The sequence below is a fragment of the Lynx canadensis genome, chromosome B2 (assembly GCF_007474595.2).
Source record: "Lynx canadensis isolate LIC74 chromosome B2, mLynCan4.pri.v2, whole genome shotgun sequence".
Taxonomy (NCBI): Eukaryota; Metazoa; Chordata; class Mammalia; order Carnivora; family Felidae; genus Lynx; species Lynx canadensis.
The window spans coordinates 135,464,622-135,485,748 of record NC_044307.1 but is presented as its reverse complement, the minus strand read 5'-3'; the positions used below and the strand labels follow the sequence as shown (position 1 = coordinate 135,485,748).

General features: G+C 37.7%; 1 protein-coding gene across 1 annotated transcript in view; it reads left to right on the top strand.

The window, feature by feature from the left end:
• Positions 1-389: 389 nt before the first annotated feature.
• PPIL4 (peptidylprolyl isomerase like 4) overlaps positions 390-21,127 on the top strand; it is a 34,400-nt gene continuing 13,662 nt past the window's right edge. Inside the window, exons 1-10 of the mRNA XM_030316567.2 lie at positions 390-525; positions 6,180-6,247; positions 6,332-6,396; positions 6,656-6,773; positions 7,473-7,615; positions 8,111-8,207; positions 8,948-9,064; positions 14,306-14,430; positions 16,604-16,670; positions 18,319-18,430. Of these exons, the coding sequence (XP_030172427.1) occupies positions 456-525; positions 6,180-6,247; positions 6,332-6,396; positions 6,656-6,773; positions 7,473-7,615; positions 8,111-8,207; positions 8,948-9,064; positions 14,306-14,430; positions 16,604-16,670; positions 18,319-18,430 (982 nt within the window). The 5' untranslated portion in view covers positions 390-455. The remainder of the gene's footprint in view (positions 526-6,179; positions 6,248-6,331; positions 6,397-6,655; positions 6,774-7,472; positions 7,616-8,110; positions 8,208-8,947; positions 9,065-14,305; positions 14,431-16,603; positions 16,671-18,318; positions 18,431-21,127) is intronic.

Below are 21,127 nucleotides of genomic sequence, written 5' to 3'. Positions count from 1 at the left end.
TTTAACGCCTAAAGGTTTCGATTTAGGGAGACGAGAAGACACCGATTAGGAAACCCCGAGTAGTTCCCGCAAGAACACAGGCGAAGCTGGCGCCATTGTCGCCCTCGAGGCGGCGAGGAGCAGAGAAGCAACGGCTGCTGGAAGGTCCGCCTCGTTCTTGAAATGGACACAAAAGAGGCACAATTCCCTTTACAGACGTCCTTTCGAGCGACAGGCTTCCGTGCCAGTCGCCCGGGGCGAACCAGGATTTTCAAAAGGACCGCGCCAGAGGCGGGACCCATCTGCACACCACCACGCGGACACAGCCAACGCGCGGACTGAGCCGCCCGCGAGGGGGGCGGAGTCGCCGGAAGAATGACGTAAAAAGGCGTCGCGCCGAGAGTGACGCGTGGCGTAGACCACGACGGGCTGCGCCTGTCACACCCGCGGCTTGTTGCGGAGGAGCAGCGGGCGCCATGGCGGTTCTGCTGGAGACCACTCTGGGCGACGTCGTCATCGATCTGTACACCGAGGAGCGGCCGCGCGGTGAGGCCCGGGCCCCGCTCGCGTTTCGCCGGGGCCGCGCTCTCCTTTCCCCACTGTCCCTTCGCTGCCCGGCCCCCTTGACCGGGTTCGAGCTTCTGGGCTCCTGGCGCCCACGACTGGGCTGTTTCACTAGCGGGCCGTGGTTGGAAAAGTTTTTGTGAGGAGCGGCCTCTCTCTCGAATGTGGTGCCGGCCAATCGGGTGGCGGGTGCTTGTGGCATTAAATGTGTGTGCGTGTGTGCGCGTGCAGGCTGCATATAACCAAGCCTGTAGGTTTTGTGGCTGTACTGCGCTTTACTTGTGAGAGGAACACAACCAGTGTTCCTTGGGGTGTAACCAGGGAGTCCTGATGGAAGTACGAAGGATGTGTTTGGAGCAGTGAGTGTGGGCATCCAGCGTGGGTGGAGGAAGGGCTGTCCGGAGGTGTGCACGGAGCCGTAGCAAACGCTCATTGATCGCCTGCTGTGTAGACTGCCAAGCTCTGGGATAGGCGTCTTGTCCTTAAGGGTCTAACTTTCCACCGAGAGAAATAGGCGTGGGAGCCCCTTTAAGTGTTGTTAAGTCTTACAAACCCATTGTAAGTGTTGTGGTTGAAGAATGTGTAAGTTGCCATGGAAACCGGAGGGAGGAGTGATTCTTCCTGGCTGGGGGCGGGGAGAAGTGAAGCCAGCAAAGAAAGTAGAACACTTGAACTAGCTCGTTGAAAGATGAGTGGGAGTGAGGGTGTTTTTTTTTTTTTTTTTTTAAGTTTGCTTAGAACTTTCTGGAAACAGCAAGTAGTTTGGCAGGGCTTGAAGGAATGATATGTGACACGGAATGGCAGACTGAGTGTCTGGTCGTATAGGTTATATTGGTTAGGTCAGATGTGAATAGTCTTGTGTGCTCTACTGACGACTGATGAGGGTCCTGGAAGTTTTAAAAGCAGGATTGAGGCATGGCCGACTTGTTTTAGGAAGATAAGGGGCAACAGTGGAGGATGTTTCAGATCAGGGAGAAGCTGGAGGCCACAGAGATAAGTTACAATTAGCATCCTGTCCCCTTGGAACGCAGAGTCCATCAAAAGGATGAAATGAGGGGCGCCTGGGTGGTTCAGTCGGTTGAGCGTCCGACTTCGGCTCGGGTCATGATCTCACGGCTGGTGGGTTCGAGCCCCGCGTCGGGCTCTGTGCTGACAGCTCGGAGCCTGGAGCCTGCTTCGGATTCTGTGTCTCCCTCTCTCTCTGCCCCTCCCCTGCTCACGCTCTTTCTCTCTGTCTCTCAAAAATAAACATTGAAAAAAAAATTTTTTTTAAAGATGAAACAAGCCACAGTACCACGTGCAGTAATTGCTTTCCTGCTGTCACAGTATCCTACACTCAGTTGTACCCCCCCCCCACCCCCACCCCACAACAGTACATGCTCAGTCATACATCTCGGCCTTTCTCCTACTGTTGCCTCTACCCCACAGTTCTCTCTACTGTTGTCCTGTTGGCCGACTTCTGCTTATTAGTCACACCTTGGATCAAGCATGATTTCTTCTGTGAGGCTCTCCCTTGTCCCTGAGCAGAGTTAGATCTGTTTCTTCTGCTCTAAGATCTTTTTTTTTTTTTTTTTCAACGTTTATTTTTTTATTTTTGGGACAGAGAGAGACAGAGCATGAACGGGGGAGGGGCAGAGAGAGAGGGAGACACAGAATCGGAAGCAGGCTCCAGGCTCTGAGCCATCAGCCCAGAGCCCGACGCGGGGCTCGAACTCACGGACCGCGAGATCGTGACCTGGCTGAAGTCGGACGCTTAACCGACTGCGCCACCCAGGCGCCCCTCTAAGATCTTTTTAAAAAGCATGTAACACATTCTGTTACATCGTTTGCCTGTTATCCTGTAATTGCAGTTCTTGTCTCAAGATTGTAAACTCCACGAGAGCAGGGACCGTAGTGCCTTCCTTGTCTTTCTATCCTAAGCACCTAGTGCAACGCCTGCCACTTTGCACACACTAAAGGCTCATTATAGTGACTAATGTATATGTGTGTGTTTATTAGTTAGGATTCTCTGTGCAGATGATAGAAACTCAAATCAAATTGGCTTAAACAAAGAAAATAATTGATTGCCTCCTGCTACTGGGGTAAACTTGGCTTTAAGGATGGTGGGATCCAGGGGTTCAAATGATGTTATAGGGAATTGTATTTTTCATCTCTTGGTTTGCTTTTCTTTGAGTTGGTTTCTTCATGTGGGGCACCTGGCTGGGGCCTCTTTTCCCAGGGTTGTGAGGAATTCAGGAGGGAGTAGGGTTTGCCCACCTAGTGAACACAGGCAGAATTGACAAGTAGCAATTCTGCAACTGCAGTTTGGAACGCTAACAACTAAGCCCACCCCATTTGTATATATTTGCAAGCATGTGATTGGATACTTACTTACGTGTGTAACTGCTTATCAACTTATAGTAAACATATCCAGGCTTATTTTCCTTCCTCCCTCCCTCTCTCCCTTTCTTCTATTTCTTTCATTTTTTTACTTTTTAGTATAGAAAACTTGAAACATATACAGAAGTAGAAAGAGTCACGTAAATGAACTTTCATGCGCCAATGACCGACTATAATGAAGAGCTGTCAACACACAACCAGTATTGTTTCATTTATACTGGATTTTTTGTAATAAGTCTATTACATGGGATTTATTTTATCTGTAATTACCTCATTTTGTATTTAAAAAATTTTTTTAATGTTTATTTTTGACAGAGAGAAACAGAGCGTGAACGGGGGAGGGGCAGAGAGAAAGAGGGACACAGAATCTGAAACAGGCTCCAAGTGGTCAGCACAGAGCTGGACGTGGGGCTCAACTCGGGGACCAGCGAGATCATGACCTGAACTGAAGTCAGACGTTTAACTGACTGAGCCACCCAGGCACCCCTCATTTTGAATTTCTAAAAAATTGTTAAAAAAAAACATAACCCCAAATCATTATCATATCTTAAAAAATTAGCAATAATATTTTAATTTCATTCATATTTTATTATTGTCCCATAAATGTTTTAAAAATATTTGGTAATTTTGGGGCATCTGGGTGGCTCAGTTGGTTAAGTGTCTGACTTTGGCTCAGGTCGTGATCTCACTGCTTGTGGGTTTGAGCTCCCAGCTCATTGTCTGGAGCTGGCTTCCGATTCTGTCTCCATCTCTCTGCCCTTCCCCCTGCTCAAGTACGTGCGCAAGTGCTCGCTCTCTCTGTCTCTTTCTGTGTCCCTCAAATATCAATAAAAAGTAAAAAAAATTTTTGATGTTTGTCTATTTTTGAGAGAGAGAGGCAGAGCGTGAGCGGGAGAGGGGCATAGAGAGAAGGAGACAGAATATGAAACAGGCTTCAGGCTGAGTTGTCAGCACAGAGCCCAACGTGGGGCTCGAACCCATGAACCATGAGATCATGACCTGAGCCGAAGTCTGACGGCCAACCGACTGAGCCATCCAGGTGCCCCAAACATTTAAAAAAATTTTTAAAAAATATTTGCTAATTTAAATGCAGATCCATACAGGGTCCATTATTATATTGGTTGATAGATCTCTTAAATACCTTTTTAAAAAAAAATTTTTTAAAGATTTTATTTTTATTTATTTTTAATTATTTTTAATGTTTATTTTCGAGAGAGAGAGAGAGAGCAAGTGGGGGACGGGCAGAGAGAGAGGGAGACACAGAATCTGAAGCAGGCTCCAGGCTTTGAGCTGTCTGCACAGAGCCCAAAGCAGTCTCGAACTCATGAACCACGAGATCATGACCTGAGCCAAAGTTGGACGCTTAAGTGACTGAGGCACCCAGGTTCCCCTAAAGATTTTATTTTTAAGTAATCTTTACACCCAACATGGGGCTTGAACTCACAACCCTGAGATTGAGTCCCATAATCTACCGACTGAGCCAGCCAGGCACACCCCTTTCTTAAATATCTTTTAATCTATAGATTCTCCCCCTTGCCTTAAAAAAAATTTTTTTTTTTAAATTTGAGTTTAGTTGACACATAGCGTTACATTACTTTAGGTGCAGTGTAGTGATTCCACTTCTCTATACATTATTCTGTGTTCACCACCCCCCTTGCCTATTTTAAACAACTTTATATTTTAAGAACAATTTAAGGTTCATAGTAAAATTGAGGGAAAGGTATTTAGAGAGATTTCCCATATACCCCCTATGCTCACATATGCACAACCTCTCCCATTTTCAGTATCCCCTACCAGAGTGGTACCTTTGTTGCACATTCGTACCATACGTACTTTGTAGCATTGTATTTAACAGTAATCCAGAAATCTGTTTTTTCCAGAAAAACTATCAAGAGCCTGGTGTTCAAGACCTTCCAATAGATTAGCCCCATCCTACCCCTTCAGTCTCTCTACCCTCTCTTACTCTAGTATTACCAGGGTGTTACAGAACATAAACTGGTCTTTCGGACCCTTCAGAAAACATTTAAATTTGCACTTCTAGACTTATTCATAATGTCTTCTCAGCTTGAAATGCTTACTCGATCTACTTTTTGCCCGTCTAGTTCTTTTAATGCCCACCTTAAACCTCCATGAGGTCTTCTAATTTTCCTGGCCAGAAGCAATCTTTCTTTTGAACTCTTGTGGCTTTTTTAAAATCACTTTTTACTATTTTGCTATTTAAGTGGCACAAATGGTATTATCGGGTATATCCAGTATTGTAACTAGTTTGGTTTGGGTATAAGCTCTCTAGACAGCCTCATAGGTCTTTCTGTCTGGTTTCTGGCTTAATGTTCTGAGAACTTGTTAGTGTATCTCTCCACAATTAGACTGTGAACTTGTCAAGGACAGGGACTATGGTTTAATGGCATTTGTGACAGTGGTGCCAGGCACCTAAAAAGTACTCAGTAAATGTTTATTGAATAAGTGAGTGAATTTATATGAGAAAGCTGGTACATGATCAGCGTATGGATTTTTTGAAGGGGTATTTAATCATCGTAAAAAAATTGGTCTCGGGTGCTTTGCTGGCTCACTCGGGCTTGGGGTTGTGAGTTCGAGTCCCATGTTGGGTATAGAGATTACTTAAAATAAAATCTCTAAAAAAAATTGGTCTCAGATATTTGATTTTCTCTAATTTATATAATTTGTATCCATTTACAGGTACTCTGCTGGATTCGTATAGTATACATCTAAGAGTATACTATATATGTACCACACATACATATATATACAGTATATACTATATTACATAATATATTACTGTATTATAATGTAGTATACTGTGTTATATAATTATACTATATTGTAGTATATTCTTTGTTCTTTTTTTTCTCTTGCAAAACTAATCCATTAATAAATGATTGCTTATCCCAAATGTCAGTTTCCTGCATTAGCTCGGATGATCAAGAAGTCCTAAAAAAAAGAGAATACAAAGATGATTTAAAATATATTTATTTATATTGATTTATTTATTTGATTTGATTTATATTTATTTAATTTATTTTATTGATTTATATTGATATATATATATATTATAAATATATATATGATTTAAAATATATTCCTAGACTTACTTCCTTTTTTATGACTTTGGACATTTGAACATTGGGGGAAGTGTTTATATGGTAATTTAGAAATTAAATTATACCAACTGTGCATATACTTGCTTAAAAATGTATTTGTGAACTACTGTGATAAGTTTAATATTTACTTTCTTTCAGCCTGCTTGAATTTCCTGAAGTTGTGCAAAATAAAATATTACAATTATTGTCTTATTCACAATGTACAGGTAAGTTGGTAGATATTAGTCATGTCTATTATTGGAACCACTTAGCAAACTCTGTGATTTAATAATGTATCCTACTTATTATAGAGGGATTTTATTATACAAACTGGTGATCCTACAGGGACTGGCCGTGGAGGAGAGTCTGTTTTTGGGTGAGTTCTTTTGTTTTTAAATGAGAAAAAATAGAATTGCCTCTTAACAGTGTTAACTAGCATATTTCAATCAGCTTTTTAAAATATCGTTCAAAGATAGGTTTTTCCCTTAAGTTCCCTAAATGTCTATAGCAAAAAAGAGTATTCTGAATCATAATGGTATTTCTACAAAGAAATGGCAGTTCTGTTTGGTACTAGAACTTCTGTATTTCATATTGAGGGTACTTATATTTTAAAGCTTTATTATGTATTTTTTCAGTCAACTGTATGGTGATCAAGCAAGCTTTTTCGAGGCTGAAAAAGTACCAAGAATTAAGCACAAGAAGAAAGGCACTGTGTCCATGGTGAACAATGGCAGTGATCAACATGGATCTCAGGTGAGGAAATGAGTGAGAAGATGAATTTTGTTTTAAAATGAAGGACTAGAAAGAGCCACAGAGTTATCTTTTCAAACTACCCAATAAGAAGAGAATTGCAAAGATAGTTGTTAGAAGAAAAATATTACACTATATTTTTTTCTATATAAAAAAATTTGGGGGGTGCCTGACTGGCTCAGTAGGTTGGGTGTGCGACTCTTAATGTCGGGGTTGTGAGTTTGAGCTTCATGTTGGGTGTAGAGATGACTTAAAAGTAAAATCTTTAAAAAAAGTTATTTTGTTCTTTTAAATGTCAGGTATCAGAAAACACAAACAGTACATGGGAGAAAATAGCATCTACGATCCCACTATCCATGGATCATCACTGTTGACATTGTGGTCTGTTTCCTTTTGGTATTTTATTACTTCAAAACAGATCATGTTGAGAACCTTTCATTCATTGTGTCGTTTAATCCTTACAACAACCCATTTTGGGGTAGATGTTTTTTTTTCCTCACAGTTCACATGTGAAGAAACTGAGCTTTGGTTTGCCCAACTATTTTAAACAATCAGGGAATACTTTTTAAAAGTAGCAAGTGGGTAAGAATCCACACAGTTAATGTGAAGTATTACTTTTGTGTATTTTTTTTATCAGTCTGTCATTGATTTCAGTTAGAATTATAGATATATTTTTATATTTTGCTGTGTCTTTCTGTGCAGTTTCTTATTACAACAGGAGATAATCTAGATTACCTTGATGGTGTTCATACGGTGTTTGGTGAGGTGACAGAAGGCATGGACATAATTAAGAAAATTAATGAGACCTTTGTTGACAAGGACTTTGTACCATATCAGGATATCAGGTGTGTTTGCTGTCTCAATGTACTAGAATGTTTTAATACTGTAGTGTTTGACACGTAGTGGAGATATCAAGTGCAGGACTGGTTTTTGGATAATTCCAAAATGTGTATTAATACAAGACTATAAAACTCCATAAAGTAAACAAGATTTTTTTGTATTTTTATACTTGTACTAATTAATTATAGTTGCTTATGTTGGGAAGAATTATTAATCCTTTAATTTAGTTTTTGAAAAATGCATATTGAGAAATAATGGCAAAACTACTAAGATTTAGACATTTATGTTAATATTAGACATGTTATTTTAGAGCAATGCAGAGTAGTAAATCTAAGATAAATGATACTCTAGTAATATATCCTTGTGCATTAAAATTTAAGTGCCTATGGTTTTTTGTCATTAGAGATACTTAAGACATTTGTTATAACCTTTATAAAAAGTAAAACATGGATTCTGAAATAATGTAAATGTAACCTTTTGACTTGGATTTATTTTGTAAGGATAAATCACACAGTGATTTTAGATGATCCGTTTGATGACCCTCCAGATTTATTAATCCCTGATCGATCACCAGAACCTACAAGGGAACAGCTCGATGTAAGTAGAGCCTTCTTGTGATTGAATGTATGTGCATACTAATGCTTTGCATAGATTTTGCTTTTTAGTCCGTTAAAACTTATTTCTTCAGAATGTCTTGCTTGATCAGTTGTACTAGGACAAGTTTAGAATTATTTTTTCCTTTCCCTAATTTCTTTTCATTTCCCTGATTTTCTTTCTTCAATTTCTGTTCCACCAGTAGAGCCTTAGCTCTAGAAGTTTATGTTAATACCTTGTGAAAATGTTTTTCTTATCTCCTAACTCTGTGTAGGAGTATAGCTTTAAGGCTAAATCAAACATCATCTTGTAAGGGAGCTTTTCAACTGGGGACACTCTGGAGCTATACTAGAACCTCGATATTTTTGTGGCATAATGCAGACTTTTTCCTCTTACGTTTTAAGGTACAAGTTTCTGTTTATGAAGCTTTGTCAAAGCTGAATTGATTTTTATAGTTGGGATTTGGTGCTTAACTTTTAAGATCATTTATCTTCTGCATTCAGCACTGAGTTGGATACTAGATAGTTTCTTTAAAAATGTTTATCTTGATTTAACAATAAATTAGAAGCTTAGTCTGGCCAATATTATCAAATTAATTTAAAATAATTTTCTGAGGCTTGTAAGTTTGTTTGAGTTTCTGTTCTAACATATTTGATGGAACTAAGGATAAAGTGTCATGTCTCCCATGTTTCTCAGATTTTTCAATTCTTTCAGTATATTTTTAAGTGGCTTCTGCCTTACAGAGTGGTCGAATAGGAGCAGATGAAGAAATTGATGATTTTAAAGGAAGATCAGCTGAAGAAGTAGAAGAAATAAAGGCAGAAAAAGAGGCCAAAACTCAAGCTATTCTGTTAGAAATGGTAAGATGATTATTTTTGGTCATATAGTTCTGAAATTTATTTAATATATAACTCATTGTAAATTTATTTTTGGCTCTTTGATAATCAAAATATTAAAAACTTAGCTTTGAATTTTTTCTGGATTAAATTTTATAGGACACATGAAAGGTAAACAAATTTTGGTTCCATTATCAATATAGTGCTAAGTGCCTTTTTCAAAAATAGGCAGTGGATATACAACTTCGAATATGGGTTGAATTTCAATTATTTATATTCATCTCATTTATTTATTTTATTTTAGAGAGAGTGTGCGTGTGTGTGAGCTGGGGAGACGGGCAAAGGGAGAGGGAGAAAGAGGGAGAATCCCAAGCAGCTCCAAGCTCAGCACAGAGCCCAGTATGGGGCTTAATCCCATGACCTTGGGATCATGACCTGAGCCGAAACCAAGAGTTGGATGGCTTAACCAACTGAGCCACCCATGTACCCCTATTTATCTCATTTTTAAAGAGTGTTTATTGCACTGAATTTTATGTATATTAATAATTCTTTGTACAACTCAAGTATTGAGGTTAAGTAGTTACAGGATGAAGGAACCTGTGTAGAAATTGAGCACCCTAAAACATACTGCTTTGTATTATTAACAGTATGAAGTCCTTTGGGGAACAGTTCTTCAATAGTGATTAATTGACCTACCAGACATTTTTTCCATTTGTTAATTTTTTGTGGAATAGGCATACCTATCACACAGTAGATCATCAATAAATATTTGAATGAATAATTCAGTTTTTATTATTATCATTGTTTTACATAGTAGAGCTTGCAGATTCTTGTCCTGTTTCAAAATTCATTGTTCTCATCTCAAGCTGAAGGAACAAATATTAAAGGTTACAATTCAAGAAAACTTTACTGAATTAAAAAAAAATTTGAAAATACACTTTTTAATGAGCACACTGTGTATCTGGAACTATTGACCCAGAACAACCAACAGAATAACAAGTTCTAAGACAATTACTGCACTTAAAAGAAAAATCTTTTGAGCAACTGGGCAGGAAGAATATGTGACTTATAAGTGAAAGAACATTATATTAGCATCAGAATTTCAAAAGCAAAAGTACAGGCAATTTATGCCAGGAAGATGTTGGGTTAGCATAACAAAACCTTTTATTTTTCAGATAATTTCAAATTTATGAGAAAGTTAAAAAAGTAGTACAGAGAACTTCTCTATACCTTTTACTCAGATTCACCAATTTTTAACATTTTTGCCACATCTGCTTGATTATTCATTTTCCCTTTCTCTCTCCCGTCCTCCTCTCTCCAATTATACATGTATATACACATATTATTTTTTCTGGACCATTCAAAAGTGAGTCCTAAACATCATTCCTTTTTACCTCTTATATCAGTGTGCATTTCCTAAGAGCAACAATATTATTGTGCATATTCACAGTACAGTTATCAAAATCCGGAAATTTAAAATTGATAAAAATTTTACCCATGTTTCAATTTTGTCAGTTATTTCAGTAATATCCTTTATAACTTTCCTCATAAAGTCTAGAATCCAGCTCTTAACTGATCATCTGTTGCATTTAGTTATGTTTCTTCTAACCTTTGAAAGAATTCCTTAACCTGTCTATTTTTCATGCTGTTAACATTTTTGAGGAATACAAGCCATCTGTTTTATAGAATATTCAACAGTTGCCTTGTGATTAGATTCAGATTATGTGCACAGACAGAATACTACATAAGTGACCTTCTCAGATGTTACATTTGCAGTAACAGGTCCGCAATATCCATCTGCCCTTCATTGGAAAGTGTTCATTTTGATTACTTGATCAAGGTAATCCTCTGCCTGGTGTCTCCATTGCATACTTGGTTTTTCCCTTGCAGCTAGTAAACAATCTGTAGCATTTGAGACCTTTCAAATATCTTGTCCCTTATCAAACTGTCTCTGTGGATTTCTCAGCTGTTCATGATTCTTGTCTCAACCAGCCTTTACTTTGATGAATGTAGAGTGGTGATTTTCTAATTCCCACTACTTCTACACTTGTCAGTCTGCCTTCTACTGTAAGGAATGGCCCTTCTTTTTTATCTTTTTATCTATATGTGCATTTTTACTAAGGACTCATGGATTCTTTTTTTTGCTTTGACTTTAATAAATTTGGAGTTTATATATTTTTTTAAGATTTTACTTTTTTTTAAATGTTTATTTATTTTTGAGACAGACAGAGAGACAGAGTGTGAGCAGGGGAGGGGCAGAGAGAGAGGGAGATAGAATCCGAAGCAGGCTCCAGACTCTGAGCTGTCAGCATAGAGCCTGATGCGGGGCTTGAACCCATGAACCATGAGATCATGACCTCAGCTGAAGTCAGATGCTCAACCGACTGAGCCACCCAGGTGCCCCAGAGATTTTACTTTTTTAAGTAATATTTACACCGAGCATGGTGCTTGGTGAGATCACAACCCCAAGATCAAGAGTCGCATGCTCTACCGACTGAGCCAGCCAGGTACCCCTAAGTAGATTTTATTTTTTAGGGCTGATTTAGGTTTATAGAAAGATTGAATAGAAAGTAACAGAGAATTCTCTGTGCACACTCATCCCTCTCCCCAACAGTTTCTCTTATTATTAACATCTTGCATTAGTGTGGTAGATATGTTACACTTGGTGAGTCAATATTTGATAAATTATTATTAACTAAAGTCCATAATTTACATTAGGTGTCACTCTGTGTTGTACATCTTGTGAGTTTTGAGAAATGTGTAACAACATGTATCTGTCATTACAGTATCATACATAATAGTTGCACTGCCCTAAAAATCCTCTGTGCTCACATATTCATCTCTCCCTGCCCTCCTCCCCTGGCAGCCACTGGTCTTTTTTTACTGTCTGCATAGTTGCGTTTTCCAGAATGACATATAGTTGGAATCACATAGTATGTATCCTTTTAAGATTGCCTTCTTTCACTTAGCCATTTGCACTTAAGATTCCTCCGTGTATTTTTGTGGCTTGATAGCTCATTTCTTTTGATCACGAAATAACATTCCATTGTATGGAATGCACCACAGTTTGTTTAAACATTCACCTATTAAAAAATGTCTTGGGGCAGCTGGGTGGCTCAGTCGGTTAAGTGTACAACTCTTGATTTCGGCTCAGGTCATGATCTCAAGGCTGTGAGATCAAGCGCCGGGCTCTGTGCCGGGCATGGAGCCTGCTTAGGATTCTCTCTCTCCCAGCTTGTGCATGTGTGTACTCTCAAAAAAAGTGTCTTGATTGCTCCCAAGTTTTGTCAAGTATGAACAAATCTGCTGTAAACGTTTGTGTACAGATTTTTGTGTGGACAGAAATTTTTAACTCATTTGGGCAAATACCTAAAGATGCAATTACTGGAATTTATGGTAAGATTATGTTTATCTCTAAAAAACTGCCAAACTGTCCTCCCAACTAGCTGTCCATTTTGCATTCCCACCAGTAATGATGGAGAGTTCCTATTGCTCTACATCCTTGTCAGCATTTGGTATTGTCAGTGTTTTGGATTTTAGCCATTCTAATATGTGGTTGTGTGTTGTTTTGATTCTCACTATTAACAGGTTTCATCTTCTATTTTTTTTTTTTTTTTAAAGTAAGCTCTATGCCCAGTGATCAAGCATGTTCTATCAACTGAGCCAGCCAGGTGCTCCAGATTGTTGTCTTTTGTTAGGCTTCAGAAGCACTGTGCTCTGTTGCTTATTACTGTTTCTGATTTAAAAAAAAAAAATTTTTTTTTAAAGTGTGTTTATCCAAGAGGAGATACTTCACATGATAATGTTATCAGAAATCATTACTGAGAGTTTTCAAATTTATGTATAAAGAAGTATTGTTTGCCCATCTAAAGGCCCATGGCAAATACAGTGTTCCCACAATGAAACCATTTCCATCATGTGTTCTCCCACAGTTACCCTCATTGGTCCTTCAGTAGAACTGGGATACCATACTCAGTGCAGTAGTTGGTTGTGAAGTCGAGTTCATTTTGGTTGAAGTAGAAGATGATAGTGAGGGTGAGAGTAAAAAACAAGAAACACTCTCCCTGAATTATTGCTGTTCACATCAAACAACAACGCAGAAAGAATGGAGCATTACTAATGCAGAAAGCTAGTGTCAGTATGATCATGTTTTTCAAAGGTTTAAAAACAAGCGAAACTAAATTATATTGCTTGGGGATACATATTTATTTGGGAAAGCTCTGAAGATACAGGAGAATGGCCAAAAAGTAAAACCAAAAAGCAGGATATTTGTTACTCTGGTGAGACAGAGTAATGGAATCGGGACATTTTAGTTTTTGTTTTTTTTTTTAATGTTTATTTATTTTGAGAGAGAGAGAGAGAGAATGCAAGCAGGGGAAGGGCATAGCCAGGGAGAGAGAGAAGGAGAGAGAGAATCCCAGGTAGGTTTCAGGCTACCAGTTCAGAGCCCAACATAGAGCTCAATCCCATGAACTGCGAGATCATGATCTGAGCCGAAATCAAGAGTCAAACTCCCAATGGACTGAGCCACCAAAGTGCCCCAAGGGACATTTTAGTTCTTAAGCTAGTTGGCATTGTGGGTGTTTTTTATTTTCATGCTCCATTCCTTAGATATACTTTGCATAATTTTTTTTTTAATATATGAAGTACTTGAAAAAAGAAAAACAGGAGATAAAATTGGGACTTTGAAGCCAGATAGATCTGGGCTCAAATCCCAACTCTGTTGCTTATTACTGGGTGGCCTTCAGTTAATTATTTAACATTCTTGAATTTTATTTTACTCATTTTTAAAATGGAAACCACACAGTTGTTTTAAGAATTGGCAGTAGTGTGTGTGAAGTGTGAAGCATGGTATTCATACAAAGTCAGAGTCAGACAAGTATTAGCTATTAATATTACTACAAGGAAGAGTATAGTTTCAGATTTTGCAATCTTATTTAGATTTCTTTTCCTGAGCCTGTAGTTTCTTTCTTTTTCTTTTTTTTTTTTGTTTTTTAAGTTTATTTATTTTGAGGGAGAGAGAGCACACAAGTGGGGAAGGGGCAGAGAGAAAGGGAGAAAGAGAGAATTCTAAGCAGGCTCTGTATTGTCAGAACAGAGCCCAAAGCGGGGCTCAATCTCATGAGCCACACAGGTGCCCCTGAGCCTGTAATTTCAAATGTAAATTCAGTTGTTTAGGGAAATCAGCATTTTGGGCATACGTAGGGTAGTTAGAATAGAAACAACAAAGGAATTGATTTATATTTTTGTTTACTTACAATTTAGGTGGGAGACCTACCTGATGCAGATATTAAACCTCCAGAAAATGTGCTGTTTGTGTGTAAATTGAATCCAGTGACCACAGATGAAGATCTGGAGATAATATTCTCAAGATTTGGGCCAATAAGAAGGTAATCTCTAGAATTAGTGATTTTAGAAAAACTAGGTATTGGTGGTTTTCTAATGACATTTTTGGATGAATCTGTGAACTCTAGAATTTTGTACTGGTGAATTTTACAGATGACTCTTTTGCATAGCAGGGGAGAAAAAGGTGTATTTATATGTGTATGTGTATATATAGAAATATACACACACAAATACACACACACATATATAATTGAATGATTCTCCCACTTCCAACAGATATTTTCAGTCTAAGACAGGAAGTGAATGGAACAGTTTAAGTAGTTCTGTAGTATTCTCAGTAATCTTTAATATTTAAAATACTTATATAAGTTCTCCCTAGAATTACCAGCAATCTATGTCAAAATTAATTTTTTTCTTTTTTGAGTGGTCTCCACACCCACCATGGGTCTTGAACTCACAACCCTGAGGGCAGGAGTCGCACGCTTTACTGACTGAGCCAGCCAGGCACCCCTATGTCAAAATAAATTTGAATCTAAATTTTCCCAAATTTTTTTCTTTTGCTAATAATGCTTTCTTCCTCTGCATTGTTAATGTAAAAGTCTATGAAGCTAGTATTTCTGTGAGAAAGGGAAATATTCTTGAGGAAGGTCAATTACACAGTTGACCTGCATGGTCAACTGCAGGTTTGAACTGCATGGGGCCACTTAGACACAGATTTCTTTTGATAAACACAGTATTGTACTGTAAATGTATATTCTCTTCCTTATTATTCTTAACATTTTCTTCTCTGTAGCTTACATTATTATAAGAATACAGTATGTAATACATGTAACATACATAATATGTATTAATTGACTGTGTTATTAGTAGTTAAGTTCTGGGGGAGTCAAAAATTATATGCTTATTTTTTACTGCAGGGGAGGGGGCTGGGACCCCTAACCACCATATTGTTCAAGGGTCAACTGTAATTGATTAAAAAGTATTATTTTATGTTTAGAATTTCCTTTTAGGTTATGTTTTGGGGCTTTTTATTTGTTTTTTTGTTTTTGCCTATGAAATCATTCTTTATTCTTCCTGTTGAAAGAAAAATCTTTCCATAAATGGCTACTCAACTTTATTCCTCCACGTACTTATGGTATATCATATTTACAAAAAATACTCCTATATTGCTACTTTTTATTTTTGAGTTTTAGATATTATATACTGACTTCCTGCTGAGGCATGTGAGGATTTACCTCTCTTCCTATCCTCTCCATCTTCATTCATACCTCCTACTACTTTGATTGTGTCATAGTTTTGGTTATATCATTATTCCATATTTACATTTTAATATATGTAAATGTCATAACAGTTGATCCATATGGTATAATGTGATTACTTTTCCTTCGTCTCACAATGTTTTATTTCCCTATTCATTTCATTTCATGTTTTTAAAATGAGACTTATGGTATGTGAGTAAATGGGCAAGCCAGGTGATTTCAACTCCTCTTATTGGCCCTTTTACTTGATTGTTAAGATGGATTAGTTCTATTTAATAGCTATAGTTATGAAGTTTAATTTGAGCTTGGTTTGTATTAAAATTCAAGGGCACACCTGGGTGGCTCAGTCAGCTAAGCGTCTGAATCTTGATTTCAGCTCAGGTCATGATCTCATAGTCATGAGATCAAGCCCGCTGGGCTCCGTGCTGAGCATGGAGCCCACCTGGGATTCTCTGTCTCCCTTTGCCCTCCCTTGCACACACGCGCGCTCCCTCTCCTTCTCAAGAAAATAAAAAAATAAAACCCTACAAAGTATAAACTTATTAAACATGTACATGTGTATGAATTTACATACAGTAACATTGTATACTACAGTGTACATTCTGCAGTATCATTGTATACTCTATAATTCATTTACATTTGGACTAGAAGTGAATAAAGACTTAAAGAGTTTTTTTAGCATTAGTTTGCTTTTGGCATGGTAAAGTAAATACTGTTATTCTTTCTTCAGTGCATTAGGAATTTAGGCCAAGATTGGGCATTTAGAGTAGAATTTAGATAATTTAGTTACTACACCGGTGAACTACTTTTTTTGAATTGTTATTGAAGAAACTGGGAGAAATATAGTTCCATGAGTTTAACTTTGACTTTTAATAAATGGCGTATTTTGTTCTTCACTTTTGAAGAGTAAGAGTAAATGCTTTTTTTTTAAAGTCACTTTTTCCAAACTTTCTTTCAGTTGTGAAGTTATCCGGGATTGGAAGACAGGAGAATCCCTTTGTTATGCTTTTATTGAATTTGAAAAGGTAGGTCATTATATAGATATATTAAGTTTATATTTATTTTGCTCTTATATAGTGTTAAAAAGTATGAAAAATTATAAAATTTTTCCAGTCTCTGAGATTAGAAAATTAATTTGCCCTTTAGGCACCCGAGAAAAATAATTTTATTATACCCTCTATTTAAATAAATACAACATCTGTTGGTGTTAATATATGTACCTTTAGTTTAGATTCAGGTACAGTCTGAGTGTATCTTTAAAACTTTAACGTTTTAGGTAATGTCTTCCATGTTGTAGAAATGATTTTTCAGCATTGTTTACATACATCTGTAATTGAATAATAGAGAACTAGACTGAGTATAAAGTTCTAGGTGTTAATCTGAGCTCTGTCACTATTATATTTGACAGTTTATCTGGAACTCTCATTTCTAGATATTACCCTCCTTATAAATAAAACCTGAATATTGGATTAGATGGTACCTTCTAGATCTATAATAATAATGATGAGAGCTTATGTTACTCAAATAGCTTTCTTTAAGCCAGGTGTTACACTACCTGATATGCATTTAATCCTTACAACTCTGTGAGAATAGGTACTGTCCTCCTTTTCCAAATAAGTAAGTGGAGACACATAGTGGTCATGTGACTTGATTAAAATTATGCCCCCAGTGATTGCCTACCATGTACCAGATGATGTTCTAAATGATATAGATACAAAGATGGCTAAAGCTTTGTATCCTCATGGAGTTTATGATCCGTTTAATTCTTGACATACATGGTAAATAAATATGATTGTAACTAGGTTTTATTTTTTTGTCTGCTTCTCTGAATTGCCTGTAGTAAGTTGTGAGCAGACCAAAGGATACATTTCCAGGAATATAGGAGATAATTGATCAGTGCTGGGTTGAAATGCATCATTCCTAGTGTTCAGATGTCCGAAATGGAAATACGGGGTTTCAAAGTTGCTGACGGGGAGAATCCTTACGTAAAAGGACCTTGGTATCTCAGGCCCACAGTCCATTATCCACACCATTGGGAATAGCTTTGTTTCTGATTTCAGGCTTTTCCAGAACTTAGGTAATTGGGTATGTGTGTGTGTACACACACCTGTGGACTGTGTCATACTCCTCTGGGTCAGCACTCCATAATCAATCACAATTTCTGGACAGAAATGAATGCATATTCATACCAAGTGGAATAAATTAAGTCCATAGTCTCCTGTTAGGGGACTGTTTTGTTGTCAAATGGATTTTAACACCAAATTTATAAAAACAACTTAGAACTTTCGGGATATTTTTGGGTTTTGAGTAAAAGGGGTTATGGACTTGGGGAACACAATTTGTAAGTATATGTATGTCCACTACAGTCAGACTGCCTCAGCTCACGTCCTGGCTCTCACCTTTGCCAGCTGACCTTTGGCAACTTCTATGCCTTTCTAAACTGATGTTTTCTCTTTGAGAAAATGGAGATGATAGCAGGTAGTAGTTCCTCATACACTTGTTACCAGAGTTACCTGGGGTCACAGGCACAAAACATTTAACGGCATTTCGCGTGTAATAAGCTTGCAAATGTTAGTTTGGGTAAAAACAAACTGTTGTATTTTTAGTATTTGTTGAAGCTGCAGAAATCTTTTCCATAAAGATTTATGCTTGAGTTTTTATAATTACTCTCAGGAAGAAGATTGTGAGAAAGCATTCTTCAAAATGGACAATGTACTTATAGATGACAGAAGAATACATGTGGATTTTAGCCAGTCTGTTGCAAAGGTTAAATGGAAAGGAAAAGGTATGTTGGTTCATCTTCCTTTGTTTCTGTTCAGTGTGCCTGCTTGTGCGTGTGAGTGTGCTTGCGTGTATATCTCCTTTGACTTAGTGCTGCTCATTAGGAGAAATGTTCATTGATGTAACTTCTGCCATTTATGGTTTCATGTAGCTGCTATTGAGAATCTAAGATAAAGGGGAGTGTATGTATGTGTGTATGTGTATTTTAAGCTGATGATGAACATATTTACTGGCTTTGTATTATAAATTACTTTTAACCCATTTAAACCATTGCAGATATTTGCAAAATGATGGTTGTGGTGGCTTGGTTCTTTTAGATGCAAACAGTTTTTTTTTTTTGTTTTCGTTGTCATATGGTACAAAGTTGGAAAGGTCCATGAAAGGTGGTGTAAAATACTCTCCCACTTCTGCACCTCATCTACCCCATTTCCCTTCCGAGAGGTAACCACTCTCACCTGTTTCTTTATTTTCCGCATACATTCTTTGAATAGACATGCATATGTATTTATTTTATGTTGAGAATTTTCTCTCAACGTGTTTTTTCCCCATATATATTTTATGTATATTTATAGGTTTCTCCTTTAAAAAAGGAAGTATATATATATTTTATATGTATTATTTTCAACTTTAGAAAAGGATAAGACAAATGGATGCAGGCTATACATACTGCCTTCGTATCTTGCATTTTTCATTTAATAATACATCTAAGAGAGCAATTCATGTTAGTGTATAAAAGCGACATTCTCAGCAGCTGCAGTTTTCTTTTTTTTTTTTTTTTTTTTAAATTTTTTTTCAATGTTTATTTATTTTGGGGACAGAGAGAGACAGAGCATGAACGGGGGAGGGGCAGAGAGAGAGGGAGACACAGAATCGGAAACAGGCTCCAGGCTCTGAGCAGTCAGCACAGAGCCCGACGCGGGGCTCGAACTCACGGACCGTGAGGTCGTGACCTGGCTGAAGTCGGACGCTTAACCGACTGCACCACCCAGGCGCCCCAGCAGCTGCAGTTTTCTATTGAATGTATATATCATAATTTATTGGACTAGTTCTATTAATGGACAGTGAAGTTTCTAATCTTTTGTTCTTCTGTTTTACTGTCCCTGTGCATATGACATTGTCCACATATGCATATATATATGTCAACTGAATTTCTGGTAGTAGCATGTCAAACTTAAGGTTGAATGTCTGTATGCTAAAATAATGTAAGTTTTTGATTTTTGATGCAGTATTTTTAGAAGATTTTACTTTGACAGTTATTCACCACATCATGCTAAATTTTACTAGGAATTCCAGGATTACTTTCTTTTTCTATAAAACTTTTCTTTCTTTCCCATGATTTTTATGAATTCTTTTTTTTTTTTTTTCCAAATAAGAAAGAACACTACTTGAGAGTGATGTGCTCGTTTGTTTGGTAGGTCATGGTACCTTGTGGGAGTTCAGAAAAAGAAATGATCAATGTCCAAAATAGGTGAGGAAGGCCCGCTGGAAGCTGTGTTCTCCGTGGTGGGAGATGGTGACGGGTCAGGGTTCCCTATAGTGTTGGTTTCTCCCATGAAACTGTCGTGCTGGATTGCATGACTAGATTTGCACACTGCTCTCTATTTTCAGTGACTGGCGAAAACTAAACGCACTAAGGTGGCGTGTTTTTCACAGGTAGTAATTGCAGCTTTGTAAACAAAAGAATCAAATAAGTGTATTCAAGAACTACAGAGGAGCTGTTGGCCTAATGCACTCTAGTTCTGGACAAGAAGTAGCTCTTCTGTGGGGCTTTTTCCCCAAAGAGCTAATTTAATCTTAGCATTTGGGGTATGTGTGAAGCCAGTGTAATTACAGTTCCTCACCACAGAGAAAGAACTTGAAGCACAATCTTGTGAAGTGATTTATTGAGAGTCACATAAACTGATGATATAAATAGGATTTAATTTAGTTTTTGTTTTTTTTTCCTCTCGATTCTTTCCCTAACATATCCACCCACTGAAAAAATGACACTGCCTTCCTAAGTGGTTTCAATGTAGTTTATTTACAGAGGACTTTTTTTTTTAACTTTGTTTATTTATTTTGAGAGACAGAGACAGTGCAAGTGGGGGAAGGGCAGTGAGAGAGGGAGAGAGAGAGAATCTGAAGAAGGCTCTGTACTGCCAGCGCAGAGCCTGATGCGGAGTTTGAGCCCACGAAGGCGTGAGATCATGACCTGAGCTGAAACCCAAAGTCAGATGCTTAACCAGCTGAGCCACCCAGATGCCCTTCCTATGTAACATTTTAGAAAAAAGTAAGTTCACTTTAAAGTCCTCTCTAAGGGGCGCCTGGGTGGCTCAGTCAGTTAAATGTCCCACTCTTGGTTTCGGCTCGGGTCATGATCTCCCGGTTTGTGAGTTCAACCCTGGCATCAAGCTCTGTGCTGACAGTGTAGAGCCTGCTTGGGTTTCTCTCTCTCTGCCCCTCCCCTGCTTGCTTGTCCTATCTCTCAAAATAAATAAATAAACCTTAAAAACTTAAAATGAAATTAAATGAAATGAAATAAAAAAAATAAAATAAAATAAAATAAAATGTTATAGAGGAGGGCTCCTGGCTGGCTCATTGGTAGAACATGCAACTCTTGATTTTGGGGTCATGAGTTCAAGCCCCACATTGGGTGTACAGATTATTTAAAATAAAATCTTATTCTTTTTTAATATTTTCTTATTTTTGAGAGAGAGAGAGA